We start from the raw sequence: 18,866 nt of genomic DNA on the forward strand, positions 1-18,866 counted from the left end.
TGTCGGTGTCCCCCTGCAGCATAGGCCTATAGCAGCATATCTACCGCAAAGCTATATTTGAGACTAACTATTATAGTCTTGTTCTATAGCTGCAACTATGACTACTGACTCTAACAGACTAGAGTTTACACTACCTAGAGATTTAACAACACCAGCTAGAGGTTTACTAAACACTAACTATAGGCTTTACTAAACAGAAAGGTTTTAAGTTTAGTTTTAAAGGTGGAGGTGGTGTCAGCCTCCTTAACCCAGATTGGAAGTTGGTTCCATAGTAATGGTGCCTGATAGCAGAACGCCCGCCCTCCAAATCTACATTTGGATACTCTAGGAACTACGAGTAAACCTGCACTCTGAGAGCGGAGAGCTCTGCCAGGAACATAAGGCACTATCGGGTCTTGCAAATAATGCGGAGCTGAGCCGTTTTGGGCTTTATATGCAAGTAATAACATTTTAAATTGGATTCTGAATTTTACGGGTAGCCAATGGAGCAACGCTAAGACTGGAGAGACGTGGTCCTGCTGATTCCTGTCAGCACTCGGGCTGCTGCATTTTGGATCAGCTGGAGAAAAAAATGACTTGGACATCCTGCTAATAACACATTGCAGTAATGTAGTCTAGAAGATACAAATGCATGAAGTAGTTTTAGAACTAGTATTCAGCAAGTTGTTATGGGCTAATGTTACATATGTACCTCACTCAGCTGCTAGACAGCGCCTCTCTCTCTCTTTCTCTCTTTCTCTACATGTGAAGGAATTACCATATTAAGTAGCCATGAAATGTATACTGGGGCACTGCAGATCAATACTGGGGCAGTAAAATATGTCTGGCAACTCCGATAGTTTACCTCCAAAGGTCAGCCTATAGGCATGGAGGTTAAATCTGAGATGTACTTTTGTTCGTGTGTTTGGTCACTCAGTCATTTTTTCTCAAGTCATTGCTTGACTTAAGAGTCTATTAGAAGCCGCTGCCAATGATGTCCATTGCAGCTTTGTGAGATAGCGTCATTGTTGTTGTCATCATTGTAATTGTAATTTATTTATTTCAAAACAGGGACAGTGCACAATAAGACATTAATCTTGTACAAGAGAATATACATTGTGCCAGGTTGTAACAGCTTGCTATTTTCCACCTGTAGTCCCTGGGCAGGTTGATGGAATAGTACATAAAAATTAGTATTGAAAAAACACAAAACCACAAAGCCGTGAACTGATATGCAGATGGTCCAAAGGGACAACCAGGATGATATTTTTAAAATCTACTTTGGTTTTGGTTTTGATATTCCCTCAAATGAAGCTAAAACTGATATTTTAACATGAAAATCAGGTTTGTGCTCCTTTTAATCCAGTGTTTGAGGGATCTAAGATCCCAGGGGTCTGGTTTAAGGTTTATACTCTTGCCCTTTACACACCAAAATTCCTTCAAATTCCTTGAATAATTTATTTAAGAATATTATGCTCCGTGGAAAAGAATGCAAATCCCTTACATTCTTTCTTTAAAGAACATTATTTTTAAATGTGTAGTATTATCTCATGCATTCAAAGTAAAAATCACAAAGTTGCGCCCATGAAAAATGTGCCAAATCTTCTCCACCGATGCAAAATAACTGACTCTTGTTTGGTGTTTGGTGGATATAAACAGTGGATATAATTTCATGAGCACAACCCACATACTCAGCTCTGCTCCTTATCCCACAAATGCAAGTTCCTTACAAATGTGTTACCAGTTAAAAGAGAAATAAACAGGCTTTCCAACAGTGTAAGATTCATTGCCAAGAAGCATTGTAACAACAAAAACAATCTACCAAACACACATGTTCCTACTTTTGGTGCTACGTTTATATATTTTTCTTTCACCTCTCCCATTAAACTGCCCATGGACCGGTGCATATTAACAATTGACATTAAGATGATAAGACAAAAAAAAACAAAATAAAATACCTTGATTTCTGTACGAAATACACGTTAAAATAGATACAATTTATTTCACAATAAAGTATTACTAGCATCAAATCCTAGATTTATTTCAGTTTTCCAAATACAGTAGAGACACTGAAAATAATGTTTTTTGTACTTTTTTTTGTAAATCATTAAACGTTCTCAGTTTTTGGAGAATTCTAGGAAACATTCCAACTTTTCTGCGAAGGTGTACTTTGCAGTCTCTGGTGATCTATAGGCTACATAAGTCACTAATGTTTTTTTAAGACTTGGTGAGGGTTATGCCTTCCAGCAAAAGATTTTACTGGACTACTAAATGCAGCTGCTTCCTGGGAATGTCCCAGAGGCTGAGAGTCATTCCGGGAGATTCCCACAAACCAGCTAGGGCAATTCCCCAACATATTTATCCCTACTCTGCTGAGGCTGGTTGCAGCGCTCCTACACCAGTGGGTTGGATCGAAATAAAGTTTCCTGAAATTAAGGTTATCTTTTCCCGTTTGCTTTCCAGTCAAACAGATATTGCATTCAGGAAAATTTGGCATGGGTTGGGCGCACGCCTGAGTCACTTTGACAACAGCACGTGTCAGTAAGATATCACAGAAATGTGTCTAAAAGCAATTACCAGATTAAGGTTTTTATGAATGAATTCCAACCTTGTACAGCATATCAGGAAAAATATGTTATAGTATTTTCATGTTTTTTGGACCAGGCTTTTACTTTGACAGCTGTACAGTCAAAATCCCACTTGCCGAGGTAGTGACACTTCACTTAGTTAGTTAAAAGCAGTAAATGAATACATGAAAATAGTAAGATGAAAGATAGGAACACCTTGGGGGGGTAATTCTTTCATCATCCATCAGCTAAACTACAGAAACTCAGTAAAATCTTTTACAATTGCTACAATTTCTATATGCTAACACCTGAATTTTACAATGCAAAAAGAAACACGATCTCACTGCCTCATAAATACCAGAAGATGTGTCTTTGGTTCAGAAAAGGAAGTCACTGGATCACTCGAGCTCTGACTCAATGTCAACCAGTAAAGTGTGGGATTGAATTTAACACTTACAGATTTGTTTTTAAGCCCTTTGTGGTTCAGCTCTGTCACATTCCTGACATGTTAACTCCCCTCTATGCTAAAAAGGTTATATACACTATATCATCATCACAACTGTTCCTGTAAGTTCAAAATTAATATTTTTTCTACTATTCCATTTTTTTTAATACATTTTTACATTATTATTATTAAAACAACCTTGGAAAAAGTGTAAGAATCCTATATGTTGTTTTGTCCTCCTTCCTTCACTTTTCAAAGCTGCACAGAAGACTAATACAAAAGTAAAAATTTGGAAAATGGAGGGTTTTGGTGATAAAGTGGCACATATCTTGAGACGAATACCCTTGTATCCCGTCCAACCAAGAGCATCCTGAATATAGCGAGCACATTTGTTCTTTTAAATTATTCTGCTGTGGTCTAAGGCGTCAACATGTCACTTGGCATGAGAAACAAACTGCACCAGGGTTGGAAAAATGTCACCGCTTCCCTTAAAACTGACGCTCTCGTGACATAGTCTACTTCTTTGACTTGCAGGCCAACAACTCAAGCCACATCTGCAACAATTTGTATTGTGGTTGTGGGTTGTAGAGTTTCTCAACGCTGCAGATTATCCTCCTTTTTCTTGTGTTTTTAGTAAATTATAGCCTTAAATGTGTTCCCTTTTGTTCTTAATAAATGTTCTCCACTGGTAAAGATGTTTGAAAATGACTGTGAAGAGGTTTTAATATCTTTGACTATAAATCTAGTGGGAAAAAAGGAGCAAATGCAAGTTAGAATCTGAGGTTGAAACCAGGTCAAAATACCCAGCAAACACATGTGAGTCAAGAACAATATACTTTATTATGACAATACATTTCTCAAGATCAATACAGAGCACTGTTTCGGTTTTGCTTTCAATGTGAAACTTTTTCCCTCAAAGGACAAAGCGGACGAGATGGAAATAATTATCGTTACCTAAAACATCAAGAAGAAAAACTCTGCACATGTTTGCTAATGGACTCAGACAAAGAGGGGGGAGATACTCTTGTAACCTTGTAATTCAAAACAACCGAATGGGTTCATGCATTTGTGTTCCAGTTTTTATTCTCTCTACAAGGAAGGACCCAAAATGGTTTAAAAGTACAGCTGATATATCATTCATCATCCACAAGGACCTTTTTTTCCTCCTCTATGCAGACAGATGGTTGGAGACAGAACCCTGCAGGAACTCACTTCCACTGGATCTGCTAAGCGCAGTCAGTTTCATCAGGAAGCAGCAGGGTTGCTCACAAAAGCCAGGTAGGACGGCAGGGTGCGGATCAAAACCCGAGAACTCGAATGAAAAGTATTGTGTTGACTCTTGTTTCTCCTGCTTTTTCTATTGTAACTACATTTAGACGTAAGTTTAACTAATATCGTTTCCCTCATGTTCACCACTTGATGGTAATGGCTGATTCATTTGATGGTGTTTTTATAGAAATTGAGTAAAAATTTAAGTCTTTTTTACATAAAAGGTGATAATATTTTATTTTCAATTGCAGTTTTGGTCTCGTTTTGTGACATTTTTAAGCTGAGTTTGAGCTTTCTCACATTGATTTATGTTATGTTTACTGTTAGTATCTGAAAGGAGATGACCAAAGCCAGAGTGGGCTGGCAAATGATCACTACATTATGTTTTTACAAGCACAATTTACATTTTGTCTCTGAAGTACAGCTGGTTTCTTTAGGTAACGAGCAGATTTTCATGTCAAATTATTGTAGCAACTGGCTTATATTTCTTAGCTTACTTTCTTATGGTCTGCAGAGAAAAATATATTGTGTTTTTGTATTTTCGGAGCAACTTATACATAACATATGCAAAAAGGTGGCGCAGCTGGTAGTGCAGCCGCCTCACAGCTAGGACCTGGGTGGGGTTGGATAAAGGGCTTTTCTGTGTGGAGTTTGCATGTTCTCCGTGTTCCTTTGAGTAGCTAATGGGAGCTACCTCGCAAAAACATGCAGCAGTCCTGGGCTATACATGCCTCCTCTGGAGCCTAAGTGATAAAAAATATTAAAAAGTGTTGGAAAATAATTATGTTGTGCTGTAAAAGAGTGAGTGAGAATTCTTCTGAACTTCTGCTCCTAACAGGAAGCTACAGATTACAGACTGGCACACGGATAAAATATGCCTTCACTTGAAGAAGACATAAGAAGACATAATAGTTGGTTAAGGTTAATCGTTGGACAGCTCTGCCAAACACATTGTTGGTCTGGACCTGTCCCTGCTGTCCGCATAAATCTCTCAGTTTCAACTGACAGATTCACAGCAATCTGACCATGTGTTAATAATTGACACTTTATAAACCAAATTACCATTATTTGCCTCTGTTGGAAAAGCTTGAACAATACAGTCATCTGTTTATTGAAGGATCGGAAGGGGGCGTTGAACAAATGAGCACACATTACAAAATAGTCTTATTATTTTACACATAAATACGAAATACAAAGGCAGATGAGTAGGGCCTTGTTTATGTCAGTAAAGCTTTTGACCATGCAATGTTCAGTATCTTAAAAAAAAAACACCAGAATTCATAAACACAACATAAGTCCATTGGAGACACAAAACAATGCCAAATATATACACATAATAACAAAAATAACAATATCACTTTTTTCTGCAAGAGCACAATTTTATCATATATTTTACAGCTAAAGTTGAACCTTTAGTCCAGCACATTAAGATGTGTATAGGTAGCTCAAAGGGAGAAAAGCGACTATTGCTACAAGTCAACACTACGAGGTCATCAGAAGTACTTAAATACACCTTTGCAATATAAGCTGTAAAAATAATATACTCCAAATACATTTATATAATTATATGTACATACACATCGGTTAAATACTGATCAATCTGAATCCCTGGATTGCTGAAAACATCCTTTGTCGTTCTAGGCAGCTAGCTCATTTGTACCAACCGGGTGAGGCCTCCACTAATTTAGCTGATGAAAAAATGTGCTTCACATTGTCTGTTTCACAGTTTTAATGAAGGTTGGGGGGGGAAACAGAAAAAGGCGGTTCATTGGCGTTTCCAAACTCGAGCTTATGTTTTCTTGCTGTAAATGACCAACACACGCCCACATTAACTCGCCTCAGCTTATGAAAGGTCCGATTACAGCTCACATACATGACCTCATCAAAGCACGAAGAGCGTTTACGAGGTACAACAGGAAATACAGGAATTTATATTTTCATTAGGATCATTTACTTTAAACATTTGTGACCAACTCTGATCTTTGAGCTAAGTAACATGAGCTAACCAACTAAGATAACCCTCTGATGCGAGCTTGAAGCACAGCATCAATAATCTCATCCGACTCTGGACAAGAAAACGAACAAGTGAATTGGCCCAAAACAAAAAAACAAAGCCACATGCGACACCTCTTCTCTCCGTTTACGGTGACACAGCTGTGCGCGTTGCAAAACCTCGTGCAAAGAACGTGTTCATCTTCAACGGGAGGTTTCTGATACGGCTGTTTCTCACTTAGTTCAGACCTAACTGCCAGAATCATCTTAATTACATGGACAATGATCACAATCTAAAACCACTGCCTGCCAAATAAGTGCATTATTGTTGAACAATATTTTTTTATCTCTTAATAGAAAATCTCACTGCTGCCTTAAAGAGGAAATCCACAATTAAAGAAATAAACAAAAGAGGGGAAATACGCCTTCCTCCTATGATCTTGGGTTCTTGTAATCGACACAGTCGGGGGGGGATATAGCAGCTTTGGAATTCAAAATGTTTTCAAGTTAGCGGAGTCAAAAAAAATCTTTTATGTTAGTGTTAGAGGGCCTCGTTGGCAGTGAAAATGCTTCAGCCCAATAATAGTCCAAATACTGCCCAAAGAAAACTGATCCTGATCTAGATCTAGATCCTGAAACCAAATGAGGTCTCGCATCGATACTAAACTCAAGTTTTTACATGCAGTCCATAGCGTGTCCACATCTGTACTGCTGGACAAGCCCTGGTAGCGGCTGCCAGAAGGTTTTTTTTATTATTCTTTTATTCATTAATTAATACTTATATGTATATTTTTGCTGGACACCATTTTCTTTTCTAGATTTAAAAAAATGAATTGAATTTGAGATCTTTTTTTATGTTCTTTACTTACTACAGGTCCAAACCTGCCAGTAACTTCCCCTGTAGGTTCTGAGAGCACCAATGTGTTTGACCACGACATTTTTAAACTGCTTCACCACTTTGCCCAGAGTACCTCAGTCATATAAGTACCAAGTAACAATAAAATGATTGGAGACGTGGCTCTTAATAACTTAATAAATGTTATCTTGTATCAAGCTCATAGGAGGGTGACGTTTTATTTCCGGGTGGATTTTCCTCTTGACGTACCACCTTCACACAATTAAGGCACCTTTTAAACCCCGGAGGGGTCAATGGTTTCTTCTAATAAGAAGAGAAGCAACAAGAATAACGTGTAACACCGACCTGGACCGAATGACACCATCAACAACAACATGTAGTAAGACAATCGACACAATAAAATGGAAAAAGCATAATGGAATGTCAATGATTAAGGTACAAGCGCCAGAAGTGCCCTGTTTCATTTCTTCTCGCATCGGTTTTTTACAACAGCACCGTTCTACGTCACGCGCTACGCTGCCATGGTGACATCAGAGCATCTCCATGGAAACATTGTGGCTTTATTCAGGAGCACCTTGATTGGTCAGGAAGGTCGACTCCAAACCTCATCCATCTTGACGAGTGCATGAGGGGATATGTGTATGTGTGTGTGTGTGAGAGAGTCAGTATCCGACGTTGAGCTTGTTCTTGTTGAGTTCTCGCTCCAGGTTTCCTATCAGGGTGTCGATGCTCTCCTGCAGGTCTCTCAAGTTCACCCTGTTGCTCAGCACGGGGCTGATGTCTTGGATTTTCATGTACGCCTGGTAGGTGTGCTCTTTAGGCAGCCGGGGTGGGAGGATGTGGTTGCACACCGTGTCCTCCTCCACCTCCTCGTCCTCCTCCTCATCCAACGCCTGCCTACAATTGGAACCATCGCTGTCTCCTTCGTTTTCCCCCTCTTCCCTTTTTTCCTCCTTTCTCTGAGGTTGCTCCGGCTCGGCGGGATCACGCGCGGGACACCCGAGGGTCTCCTTTCCGTCTTCCTCAGCCGCGTTCTCCCGCCCCTCCAGGACGTGCTCGGCTGCGTCCTCGCAGGGCACGTCGTCGTAGTCCGCCTCCTCTTTGCTGCAGGGCAACAGCATTTCGGAAGGGAAGTAGCTCTCGCCGCAGCCGCTCCAGTCCCCGGCGTAGCGGTTGCTGGGGCTGTCCAGGCGTCCCGGCCGGGGCCGCAGGACGCCGGCCATCTCTGCTTCCATGAGGTTCAGGACCTGCGGGCGATCTCTTCTCCGTCTCAGAGGAGGAGCCGGGTCCGACGGGGCCGGAGCCGCGGGGGGCTGCGAGGAGGACTGGTCATGTGGGTCCACAACTGTGGAAAAAAAGACAAGAGACTATAAAGAAAACTTCATTTACATGCAAAGAACACGATTGCAGTGAAACCCTGAGGTGATCTATTACAAAAAAAAAAAAAGACTCTCATATTTTCTCATTTATCCTTTGTGACAGCTATTATAGGGTATGCTAAGTTCAGAGCGTGAAGGACACGGCGATCCAGGATTTGTGTAGCTGTGGGTTTGTTTCAGAAAGCACAATGCAACACATGAGCCCCATGTGAAGTTAGACTTGTGACACAGGGCCAGAGGATGACGTAATAATGTTCAACTTGATAGTATTATATTATCATGAACATATGAAACAACTTTACAAATCATATTAACTCATATTGCCCATCTCTATCCTGTTTAAGGATAGAGATGGGCAATATGAGTTAAGGGGGGAACATAATCTCAAACAACCAACACTTAAAACAACACTTAAAAGTATGTGTATTTCAGTTACAGGGGTTAAGTTGTGGAATAGCTTGCCAGATAATCTTAAACAAAGTAAAAACATCATACAGTTTAAAACAGACCATGATTGGTAAATACCAACAAGATTGAGAATTATGGAATTATGCAGGTAATATTTACTGATCTTTTTGTCCTTGTTTTAATCGGGACTATTTATTATTTATTTTTCCTTTTTTCTTTTCTTACTGGTTCTTTGTTGTTACATATATATTTTTTGTGTTTTGTGTTTGCTTCTTTTTTGGGTGGAAATGCTAGAAAGCATTTGTTGTAGAAAGTGTAAATAATAATAATGTGAAGGTTAAAGGGTAGGCATTTATAAGCTCAGAGCTTCAGCCTATTCCTTTTCGATCCAAATGATTAAACGATATGCTATGAATGAGTGTACCATATTGAGCACATGATCGAAATAAATAAATAAATAAATAAATAAATAAATAAATAAATAAATAAATATTAATAATTGCACAAAGCTCCCACAGAGTTTATGACACAACTAGCATCTTCATGTTCGGGTAAGTGTGGTGCAGCGTGTCTTTCACCCACTGCAATGACAGCGATTTCACATTCTGTTTCACACTTCAGCATTAGACAAAAAAGCGTCTCTATTCAGAGAAAAAAATGATCCTTAGTGGAAAATAATTAGAAGTAAAACTTTTCATAGGTTTATGAATTGTAACATGCAACTTGGGCATTATTTTTCCAACCGACAGCAATGCTGTGGTGAATGCCATTAACATATCTCAGTTCATCCAGTGTGAATGCTGCGAAGGGAGATAACGGTGGACATAAAAGTCTTATCAGTAGATCTGCAGATTTGAACTCAGTTGAGTGGGAAAATATGCTTTTTTTTTCTTTTTAATTCATGAGCAAACATGCTCAAACATGCCTTGAAAACAGTAAGCGTTGTTCTAGGAAACTGGCTGCTATTTAAAAAAAAAGAAAGGTGAGAACAGTAAGTTCATCAGAAGGATGCAACATGCCCACGCAGACGCATGCTGAAGTCAAACCACCACACTCTGGCATTCGTCGCCACACTTCTGGACTCTTTGTTATCGGCTGCTGACTGCACCGAACGTCAAACTGCACCAAAGGTAACAGTGTTTGGGTGTTAGGGGAAGAATCAGCTGACGGCACGAGGAACAGGAGCGGGGAGCATTCCAACACAGCCAGCAGGGTCCGGTTACCTGTCTGCTTTTACCTCTGTGTACCTACACTTGTTGGCAGCGGTAGCTCCGCCTTACTGGACGGGAAAGGAGCAAAAACACACAAGTCAGGCCTAGGAATAATGTTTGAGAAGTAAAATAGAAATAATTCCTGATTTAATTTTGTCTTCCTGGATTCATGGCCTTTAGACACACAATATTTATATGCAGGAATGTTGATGGGTTACAAAACACGTTGGCTCCGGATCAGTCTTTGCTTTGGCTGTTGCTGGTGTCGCGTTTATGTGCAGCGGTTTCCTGCCTTGCAACACTCCTTAGGCTGCAGACTCAAGCAATTATCATTGGAAACAAACAGAAATTACACTTCTTCTTCGAGAGAGACATTCAGTTATTTAATTTCAGACGTGACTCACTGATGATGAGCACTTATTAGCTCCCACAGAACACAGAACAGGAAAATAAATGAACATAATTCTGTTTCCTTCATTTAGGTTGGTTACTTTTTATAATTATGACTGATTATATATATATATATATATATATATATATATATATATATATATATATATATATATATATATATATATATATATATATATATATATATATATATATATATATATATATATAAATATTGTTATGAGTATTTAATAAATAAAGGTTGTTTTATTTTGTAGGTTTGTGTGTAAGTTTTTCTTGTGCACCTCAGCCAGCTGTACATCCTGTTTTAATTTGTAGAGCTTGCATATGTTGTGCATATTGTTTAGTTTTGCTCACCATTTCTTTCTACCTTCCGGTTTACTCACAGGTTTGGTTTCCTGTCAAGTCAGCCTTGTGGTTCAGGAGCTTTGGGATGAGCATCCTCAGCGTGTCTCCTGTCTGACGCCTGTACAGTATATGTGTTCTTTCTTTCCCGCAAGAGCATGGCAGTTTGCTTCACGTTTGCAGAAACTGATAGATTTGATAGTTATTTACTCATCTTAAATTGAAGGTGAGCAGCCGGGACTAGAGCTTGAGCGTTTGAAAACTGAGACCAAGCGCTGCCCTTCTTCCCAAAGCTTGATTTTTTTCCCATTCCTGCTGGAGACAGGATTTTATCTGATCATTATTTCAGGGCCTCCTTTGTTTTATTTTCATTTGATAATCTGCCAAATGCTTCCAACATCTTCTTTTCATGGTAGAATATTTGGAATAGTGGACAATGTCTTGCTGAAATAAGCAAGGCCTTGCCTAGAAAACATGTCTGGATTGGCACATACGTTGCACCCATGGATCTATTAAAATAACTGGATGCGAGACAGGAAAATGGCCGCCGTTCATTTCAATGTAAATTGCTCACCTAGCGCATAAGCCGTAAAAAGTTCCTGACTTCCGGGTTTACTTCCGCGATATGGGGCCCATAGAGCATGCGCAGTTGAGTCACCTCCCATGATGCTCTGGGGCCTCATCATGCCCCGGGGCAATGACGCGAGTATTAATATAATATGTATTAATATAATATATTAATTAATGTATATTATTACAAGTATAGTATTACATATATTATTAATGTATTAATATAATTATATAATATGTATTAATATAATACATCTATGGAGTGCACGGACACAGCTGTGACGTCAGCCGTGACGTCACGCCCAGAAAGAGACTTTTCTTTGACTTTTCTGGCCATTAGAAAACATTTTTGACGGATATAAAGTCCATGACTTAAAAATATAGAATACAAAGATTAGTAATTCACGGTGATTACAGCTGGAGGTGTCCTGTGAACAGTTTTAAAGGCTTCTCTTTTACTATTGCGGTCTATGGGAAAAAAGCTTTTTGGGCCCTATGGGATTTTCTGTTGCAGTACCGCGACTGGCCACTGGGAAAAATCGGCGTGCCTGCTGAGTGCGAGACCGGGGGCCTGGTTGCACCTGCAGACATTTTTCTGCACAACTGGGGCCCTCCCAGGTCACATGCGGCGTGTACACAGATGCCCCACTGAGCCATCGCAGATCTCCCATCAAAGATCCCGGCGACCTTTGAACTGCTTTCAAATCTCATGTCAGGTTTTGTCTCCCACTTTTGTCAGCTCAAAAAGGGCAAATCACCTTAATAAACGTAGACACGGGACGCTTACAGCGGTGCATTACTCAACAAGAACTAAACATTCTGTCTGACTGATGGACCGCCGGCTCTCTCACACTCACTGATGAACACATCACCTCTTAAGCCTCCTCAACACACCCCCACACTTCATGTGCACAGTGTCCACTGTTTTCCAGCAACATCATCATCGGTACGTCCTCGCTGTCGCCCCGAGGCACGTGCAGCCGAGGCCTGAGCCACGATGCTCCGGAGGGTCTGGTATGTGTGCATGAGAGGCGTGAAGTGTCAGCTGAAAATATCCCACAGGGACTGTGAAATGTTAGGGTGAAGCTCCAGGGGCTGAAGGGTAAGGTTAATCCTGGAATGTCTTTAATTACAGCCCGGGCGTCCTACGCGCCGCGTCGGGGACGAGGACAGAAGGGATGTGCCGCTGAGGGTGTAAACAAAAGGCTTGGAGCTGGAATGAAAACTCTGCCAATGACGTTACAGGCAGCCGGACAGGTGACCTTAGCGGAGGAGAGTCTTCCCACCTGCCTCGCAACGCAGGCTCGTCTTATACAACAGGATCAAGTTCATCTTACATTTATAAAATCCCACTCCTGCTGTACTTGGCTATTTTCAGTTATCAAAATGCTCACTTGCTGACTGAGGTTTCCTTTTTTTTATGTTCCTTCTCTGGTTGATGTAAAGCGAGTGCTCTGCTTTGGGGGTTTACTGAGCATTGCTCGAGTGTGGGAGACAAAAGATGAATTTAATTTTTAAACATGAGGACCTGGTTACGGCTCCAGGTTACAGAGACGAGCTTTGACGATTTTATTTCTAAATTTTTCAGGGATAAAGATGTGATATCTTTTATACCTTTGGAAAAGCTCAGATACAACAGATTCAAATCTCGCCAAAAATGTATAAAGGCCTGGTGCCCTTTCTTAGAATTCGTCCTTACGCTGTCCTTCGATGATGTATCTTAGTATTATTTTGGTCATGTTTACAGTGTTACTCGGATTTGTGGAAACCCTCAATTATACTACTAACAAATGTTTGGACTAATGTGTAACCCTTAACCGTCCATGTGTTATTTATCTATTTATTTATTTTAGCATCATTATTGTTGTTATTATTACTAATGTTATTTTACTTGTGTTCTTTATTTTACTTTTTTAATTTTTTACTATTTTTAAAATTTTTAAATTTTAAATTTTATTTTATTTTATTTTTTTCTTCCTTGTTTACATATTATGTTTTACTGCTATTATCTTCTTTGTAAGTGGGAACTGGGGAGGGTGGGCTATATGTAGGGTTGTTTGTCTTTAAAAATGTTGAAAAATCTTATAAATAAAGTTATAAAAAAAAAAAAATTCAGGGATAGTCTGCATGATTTTATGCAGAAAAGATGGGAAAAGATCCATCAGCATGTCACTGCAGCGGGAGAAATCCACCTCCTTTCATTCCCAGTATGTTGCAGCACCAAGCTTAGCTTAGCATGTGTGCGTGGCTATAGTCATATTGTGAATTTTTAGTCTTATATCATTAATGATTATAATGAAAAAGAGTCAAATCCATTAAATTTGCCTCTTTTGGGGTCAGGATGGGCAAAATAGAAAAGTTGCATTTGATTTTAAAGAGCTTCTATATTTCCAATTTCCATCATTTTTTACTAAAAGTTTAACAGGATCTGTGACTTTAAGGGACCACACTGCAGCCACAGGCGTCGAGCAGCTTTAGAGTTTCGTTAAAATTAATCCTGCGTGATAAAAACATATCAAATGAGTTGCTGTGACCAATGTAAATTTTACACCGCCCGCAGCTCGCATCGTCGCCCCGCGACTGCCGCCTGAGTAATCTTTCAGTGCTTTCATATCTCACGCCGAGCAGACAGCTGCAGCTGGGAGCCACAGCTGTGCAGACAGACAGATGACCTGCACGGAGCGGAGCTGCTTCTGATTATCTGTCCTCGCTCAGTGTTTTATCTCCGGACCAGGCAAACCACACCTCCGAAGTTTGGTTTACGCCGAGGCTTACTGGGCCGGCTCTGATTGGCTCGGCCCGCCGCGATGAAGCACTTGTGGAGGGTTTCATCTCCGAGCAGCGAGCAGATGGCGGCCAGTGGCTATCAGCACCACTTTTTTCAGTCTTTTACCGCAGGGATCAAAGCCAGCCAGACCCTTAGCAGTCCTTTGTAGAGCTGAACCGCAGAGCTGGCACAGATTTGTAAGACGAGTATTTAAAGAAGACGATCATGACTCGACTATAAATGAGAGACTGTTTCAAGATGCAAGAACTGCACTGACCTGTCGTGAAGAAAAACACAAAACACAAAAGAGTAAAGATTCACCTGGCCAGAGCTGCAGCAGGTAGTGCAGGACCTCTATATGCTTTTTGAAGTGCAGCGCGCTGGCCAGCTCCTCGGAGTCGATGAAGACGCGGTTGGTGTGGCAGGACGCCTCCTGGCGCTGGCTCAGCAGCACCGGGCCGAAACACACCGCCAGGTTCTGGCACGTCATCTTGTTCAGCTCCTGATACGACGCCACCAGCTTCAGATGGTCAAGAAGCGTCCGCAAAGTCATCTGGTGGAGATACACACACACACACACACACACACACACACGTGCGCGTGAATAAGACATGTTATTACTGTGATTGGTAGCTGCACTTGTACCACAGCAGGACTCAACTTCAATAAACTAATCTGTGGCGGTGAAAAAAAGCTGTATTCTGTGTAGGCAATGAAGAAGGATGGTAAGTTTTGCAAACATTACTGCTCCTTAAGCAGTGATGTTTGCAGAATTATTCATTTTGACCTTTATAAATGTTATTCCAATTAAGATTTAAAGTTTTCCCTGTTAAGAGGTGCATGAGGGCATAAAAGCCCGTCACGTTTGGCACATTGGTTATGTTAAAGTAGTTTTATTTTATGTGCAAACTTCTCTGTAGTGCTGTTTATTGTCATCATCATGTGAGTTTGTAGTAAAGCTGAAACAGTTAATCTCACACTGCGTCAGGGAGGATGACACACGCGAGCTTTACGGACTGTATGGCACCATTATTATCACCTAAAGTGAAAACCTAAGCAGTTGAACGGTAGTAATCTGTAGCGTTAACGTAATTCCCCTGACCGTCATCATCTATGACAGCGGTTCCCAACCTTTTTTCCAGGGAGCCCCCCCTACTCGTGTCTAAGACCAGCCGGGCCCCCCGACCCGTACGTACTAGCAGCAAAAGAGTAAAGTTATTCGTTACAAACCATTAATTGAAAAAATGAACATTAATTATGTTTCTTTTCATACATTTCTCTTTGGTTTACCCTGTACTTTGTTTTTCTCACCTTCCTTTTGTGTCACCAATGTATAAAATACGCACAAAAAATAATTGCAAGGACATAAAAATATTTCTGAAAAATGTCTCTTTTAATATGAGAGCAAAATTTTTTTACATTTTTCCTTTAACAACCTGTCGGAGTAGTAGTATGATTAAATGTTGAATAATGATATAATAATACGTTTTTATCCTGATAAATAACTTAGTATTTTAAAATGACCAAAATATTTCTAAGTGGGTTTATACAGACTTGGATTACTGTATTCCATTAGGTGTGTTTTTATGATTTTTTATTTATTTAACATGTGCAAAGTTTCGTGCCCCCCCCAGAGATCTCTGGCACCCCCCCCAGGGGGGGCCCGACCCCAGGTTGGGAGACACTGATCTATGTCACGATTAACCCTGTCACGAAGACGAACCAGGGTGAACCCGTGCAGCTCGTTTCCTCACCCGCTCCACGTCCGGCAGGTTGTCCAGCAGGCCGACGGTGTGCTCCGTGTCGGCCTGGTCGTTCTCGCAGCCCGCCGCTCCCATCTTCAGAGGCCGGCCGGCCATGGACTCCAGCACGGCCTCGTACAGCGGCTTGTTGATCAGAGGGTAGGGCAGCTCGCGCAGGTAGTCCTTCAGCACCCCTGCGAGTGGAGAGCCAAGACAGCAGGGCGTGAAAAGGGAAGCCCCCTTACAATAGGATGTTTGTCAGGACATTTACAAGTCATTTGCTTTTATTGTTTGTTATTCCCCACAAATCACTAACGAGATATCTTTATGAGGTGCTGCCACCGAGGAATGAGAAGCTTTTGTTTGCCGTTTTGCTTAAACCGCAGAGCCTGCTGCGCTCTTTTGGCCGTGAACGGAGGTCTCGCTGTTTCCCAGGGTGACCTCGCAGCGTCTGCCAAAGACGCCGGCAAGCATCCGGCGCGACTAGGGGAAGCCGAGCGCGCTTGGCTGGTGGTGTCTGCGACGGCGCGCTCGCACCTGTGGCCTCGGCCTCACAGAGTTCAGACAAGAGCCACGGAAAAAACATGAAACCCAAGCCGTCTGTCTCCACTAAGCCTCAGGAATATCACTGGCATGTCTTTTCATCAAAGGCAAAAAAGGGGAATAAAAAAAAAAAGAAGGTTCCTCTCAGTGTGACAGCTCTTTGTGCCGAGTGTCTGCTCTCTTTTCCCTCTGCAGAGGGCTGGATCGGTTTTCAGAGGGCTGGGGGCTGTGTAATTAGCAACAGTGGTGGCGCTCCAGAGTAACACACACCTCATGTTTACCAAGAGTAACAAGAGACAACCCAAACTCCATGGAAGTCGAGACGCTGACAGAAATAAAATTCAAATGCGTCTAAGTTGTTTTCGGCCCACCTCGGCTGACTTACAGTAAGAATATTGAGAGAGAGAGAAAACAAAGTGGATCCCGGAAAGGCTGCTATTAAAATCGTAAGGGCACAACGTGTGTTTACAGGATTTTGTGCAGCAGCTTGTTGCTTTCTGCTCCTGTTGGATCGCTACAAACCGGGATCTCGTGCAGATTATGTGATTGTTTATCTGTATGAGAACTGCAAACATGACCTGTTCTCATGCATTATACCCTGTAATGTTGGCTTCATGGTTAATTTGGCAAACACTTTCTCCACACATTCCACATTCAGCCAAGCGCTGCACAAACATTTTACCACTAAAGATACATGTTCGAGCTGTGTTTCAAACAGCAGTGAATTGTCTTCTACACCTGCATATTTGGACAACAACAAACATTTCAAGCTAAACTGAAAACACTGCTTGCAAACTGCATTACTTATCTATTTTTGTGTAAATCTGCTTTCTTTGGGATTCTATTATTTATTGCTTTTAATTTTAACTTTCTTTTGTCCCAATTGATTTTATTCCTGCTGTAAGTATTTAACATTTCCAGAATACTAGTATACTTCTTCCTGTGTAAAACAAAGCTCCAGCCAATCGCTGACAAGAACTGAGGGCACACGTGTCGCGGTTTTGGTTTCTTGTTCTTTTATTTTGAAAACCTGTGTCTTTGTGTTTAAGTTAAGTATTGACTTCTCTTGTTCCAATCTGCCCTGATTGTTTGCGCCTGTATCTCGTCAAGCCTTCTCTGTATATCTTGTCTTGTCTCAAACTTGCTCCCTGCTAGTTCGTACTGTTTACTTCCTCAATGTGCCACGTCAGCTTTGTGTAGTTTTGGTCGTGTTTTAGCTCTTGTGTGTTTTTGTTAATCCTGCTCAGCAGATGTTTTGGTTCTTAAGTTAAAATAAATTACACTTGGAACAAAGTGACACGGATCATTGCTGAGCGTTGGGTACGTCCATTGCGGCGGGAGCATTGCTTCCTTCAGCTGGGAAATGTTCAGCTTTCAAGACTTCAACGCACGCGTCGGCCAGTCAAGTTGTGGCTACACAGAAAGTGCTAGGCAGTGAAATCGTAGATGGGGTCGGGAAATTTTCAAAGAGCACGGCTCACCGTGGAGCATTGTGAGCCGTGTGTGAGCACAGCGTCAGTTCTCCACGCAGTCTTAACAGACATGACATCATCTGTAAAAATCCCTTACCCTACCTTTTTAAATTAAGCTAATTAAAGCTGACAATGGTACCAAACATTAAAAGAAAATAAACATCTTTTTGAAACTAGCTTTTATCTAATGGGGCTAACTGGCAGCAGATCAGTAACGTAACTGGATGTAAAGGAGAACATCAGAGGCTGCTTCAACCTTGGGTGAAGAAAGGTTTAGGTCTCAGTGACAGACGGAAAGAGCAAATATCAACTATGTAAATGTTTCTCAAAAACCTTAATTTCTTAAATGTTTCTAAAATATCTCAGAATTTGGAGAAAATTGTAAAATTTAGAGAGTTGTAAAGTAATTTTTGTACACAAATAAATGTGAATATGTGATTCTGTGGTGGAAGTCACGGCATGGGCTCAGGAACAGAGGTCAGAACTTCAGTGCTTCTGAATCATGTTTATTTTATATTTTCTTTGATTTAAATGGAACAAAGAAGCCTGGTAGTCTAGTGGCTACAGAGGTGGTCTTGGGTCGGGACCCAGTCCCGAAATGGCAACTAAGGTGAACCACCTTGGGCCCCTGAGCAGGGCCCTTAACCCTAATTGCTCCCCGGGCAAAATGGTGTATTTGTTCTCTCAGATGTAAGTCACTTTGGATAAAAGTGTCTGCTAAATGACAATAGTAGTAGTAGTAGTAGCCTAAAACTGTCCTCTGGTGAGAGAAATTAAAATTATATTTGGACATCATGGACCTCCTCACTGTACAAGTCAGTTTTAAAGCAGCAACCGTGATGGTACGCGAGTAAACTGGTGCCATAATTACCTGCACATTATCAGGTTTCAGGTAATCCTACCTAAGGAA

The 18,866-nt window shown here is 41.0% G+C and overlaps 1 protein-coding gene across 2 annotated transcripts in view; it reads right to left on the reverse strand.

Annotated features, from left to right (window-relative positions):
• Window positions 1-5,347: 5,347 nt before the first annotated feature.
• The window catches only part of syde2 (synapse defective 1, Rho GTPase, homolog 2 (C. elegans)), a 61,401-nt gene continuing 47,882 nt past the window's right edge, over window positions 5,348-18,866 (reverse strand). For both annotated transcript variants that reach the window (XM_061738669.1, XM_061738668.1), the window contains exons 6-8: window positions 15,954-16,135; window positions 14,521-14,752; window positions 5,348-8,453 (exon numbers count right to left, since the gene is read on the reverse strand). In XM_061738669.1, the coding sequence (XP_061594653.1) occupies window positions 7,771-8,453; window positions 14,521-14,752; window positions 15,954-16,135 (1,097 nt within the window). In that variant the 3' untranslated portion in view covers window positions 5,348-7,770. The remainder of the gene's footprint in view (window positions 8,454-14,520; window positions 14,753-15,953; window positions 16,136-18,866) is intronic.

This window comes from Cololabis saira, chromosome 13, assembly GCF_033807715.1.
Source record: "Cololabis saira isolate AMF1-May2022 chromosome 13, fColSai1.1, whole genome shotgun sequence".
Lineage (NCBI taxonomy): Eukaryota > Metazoa > Chordata > Actinopteri > Beloniformes > Belonidae > Cololabis > Cololabis saira.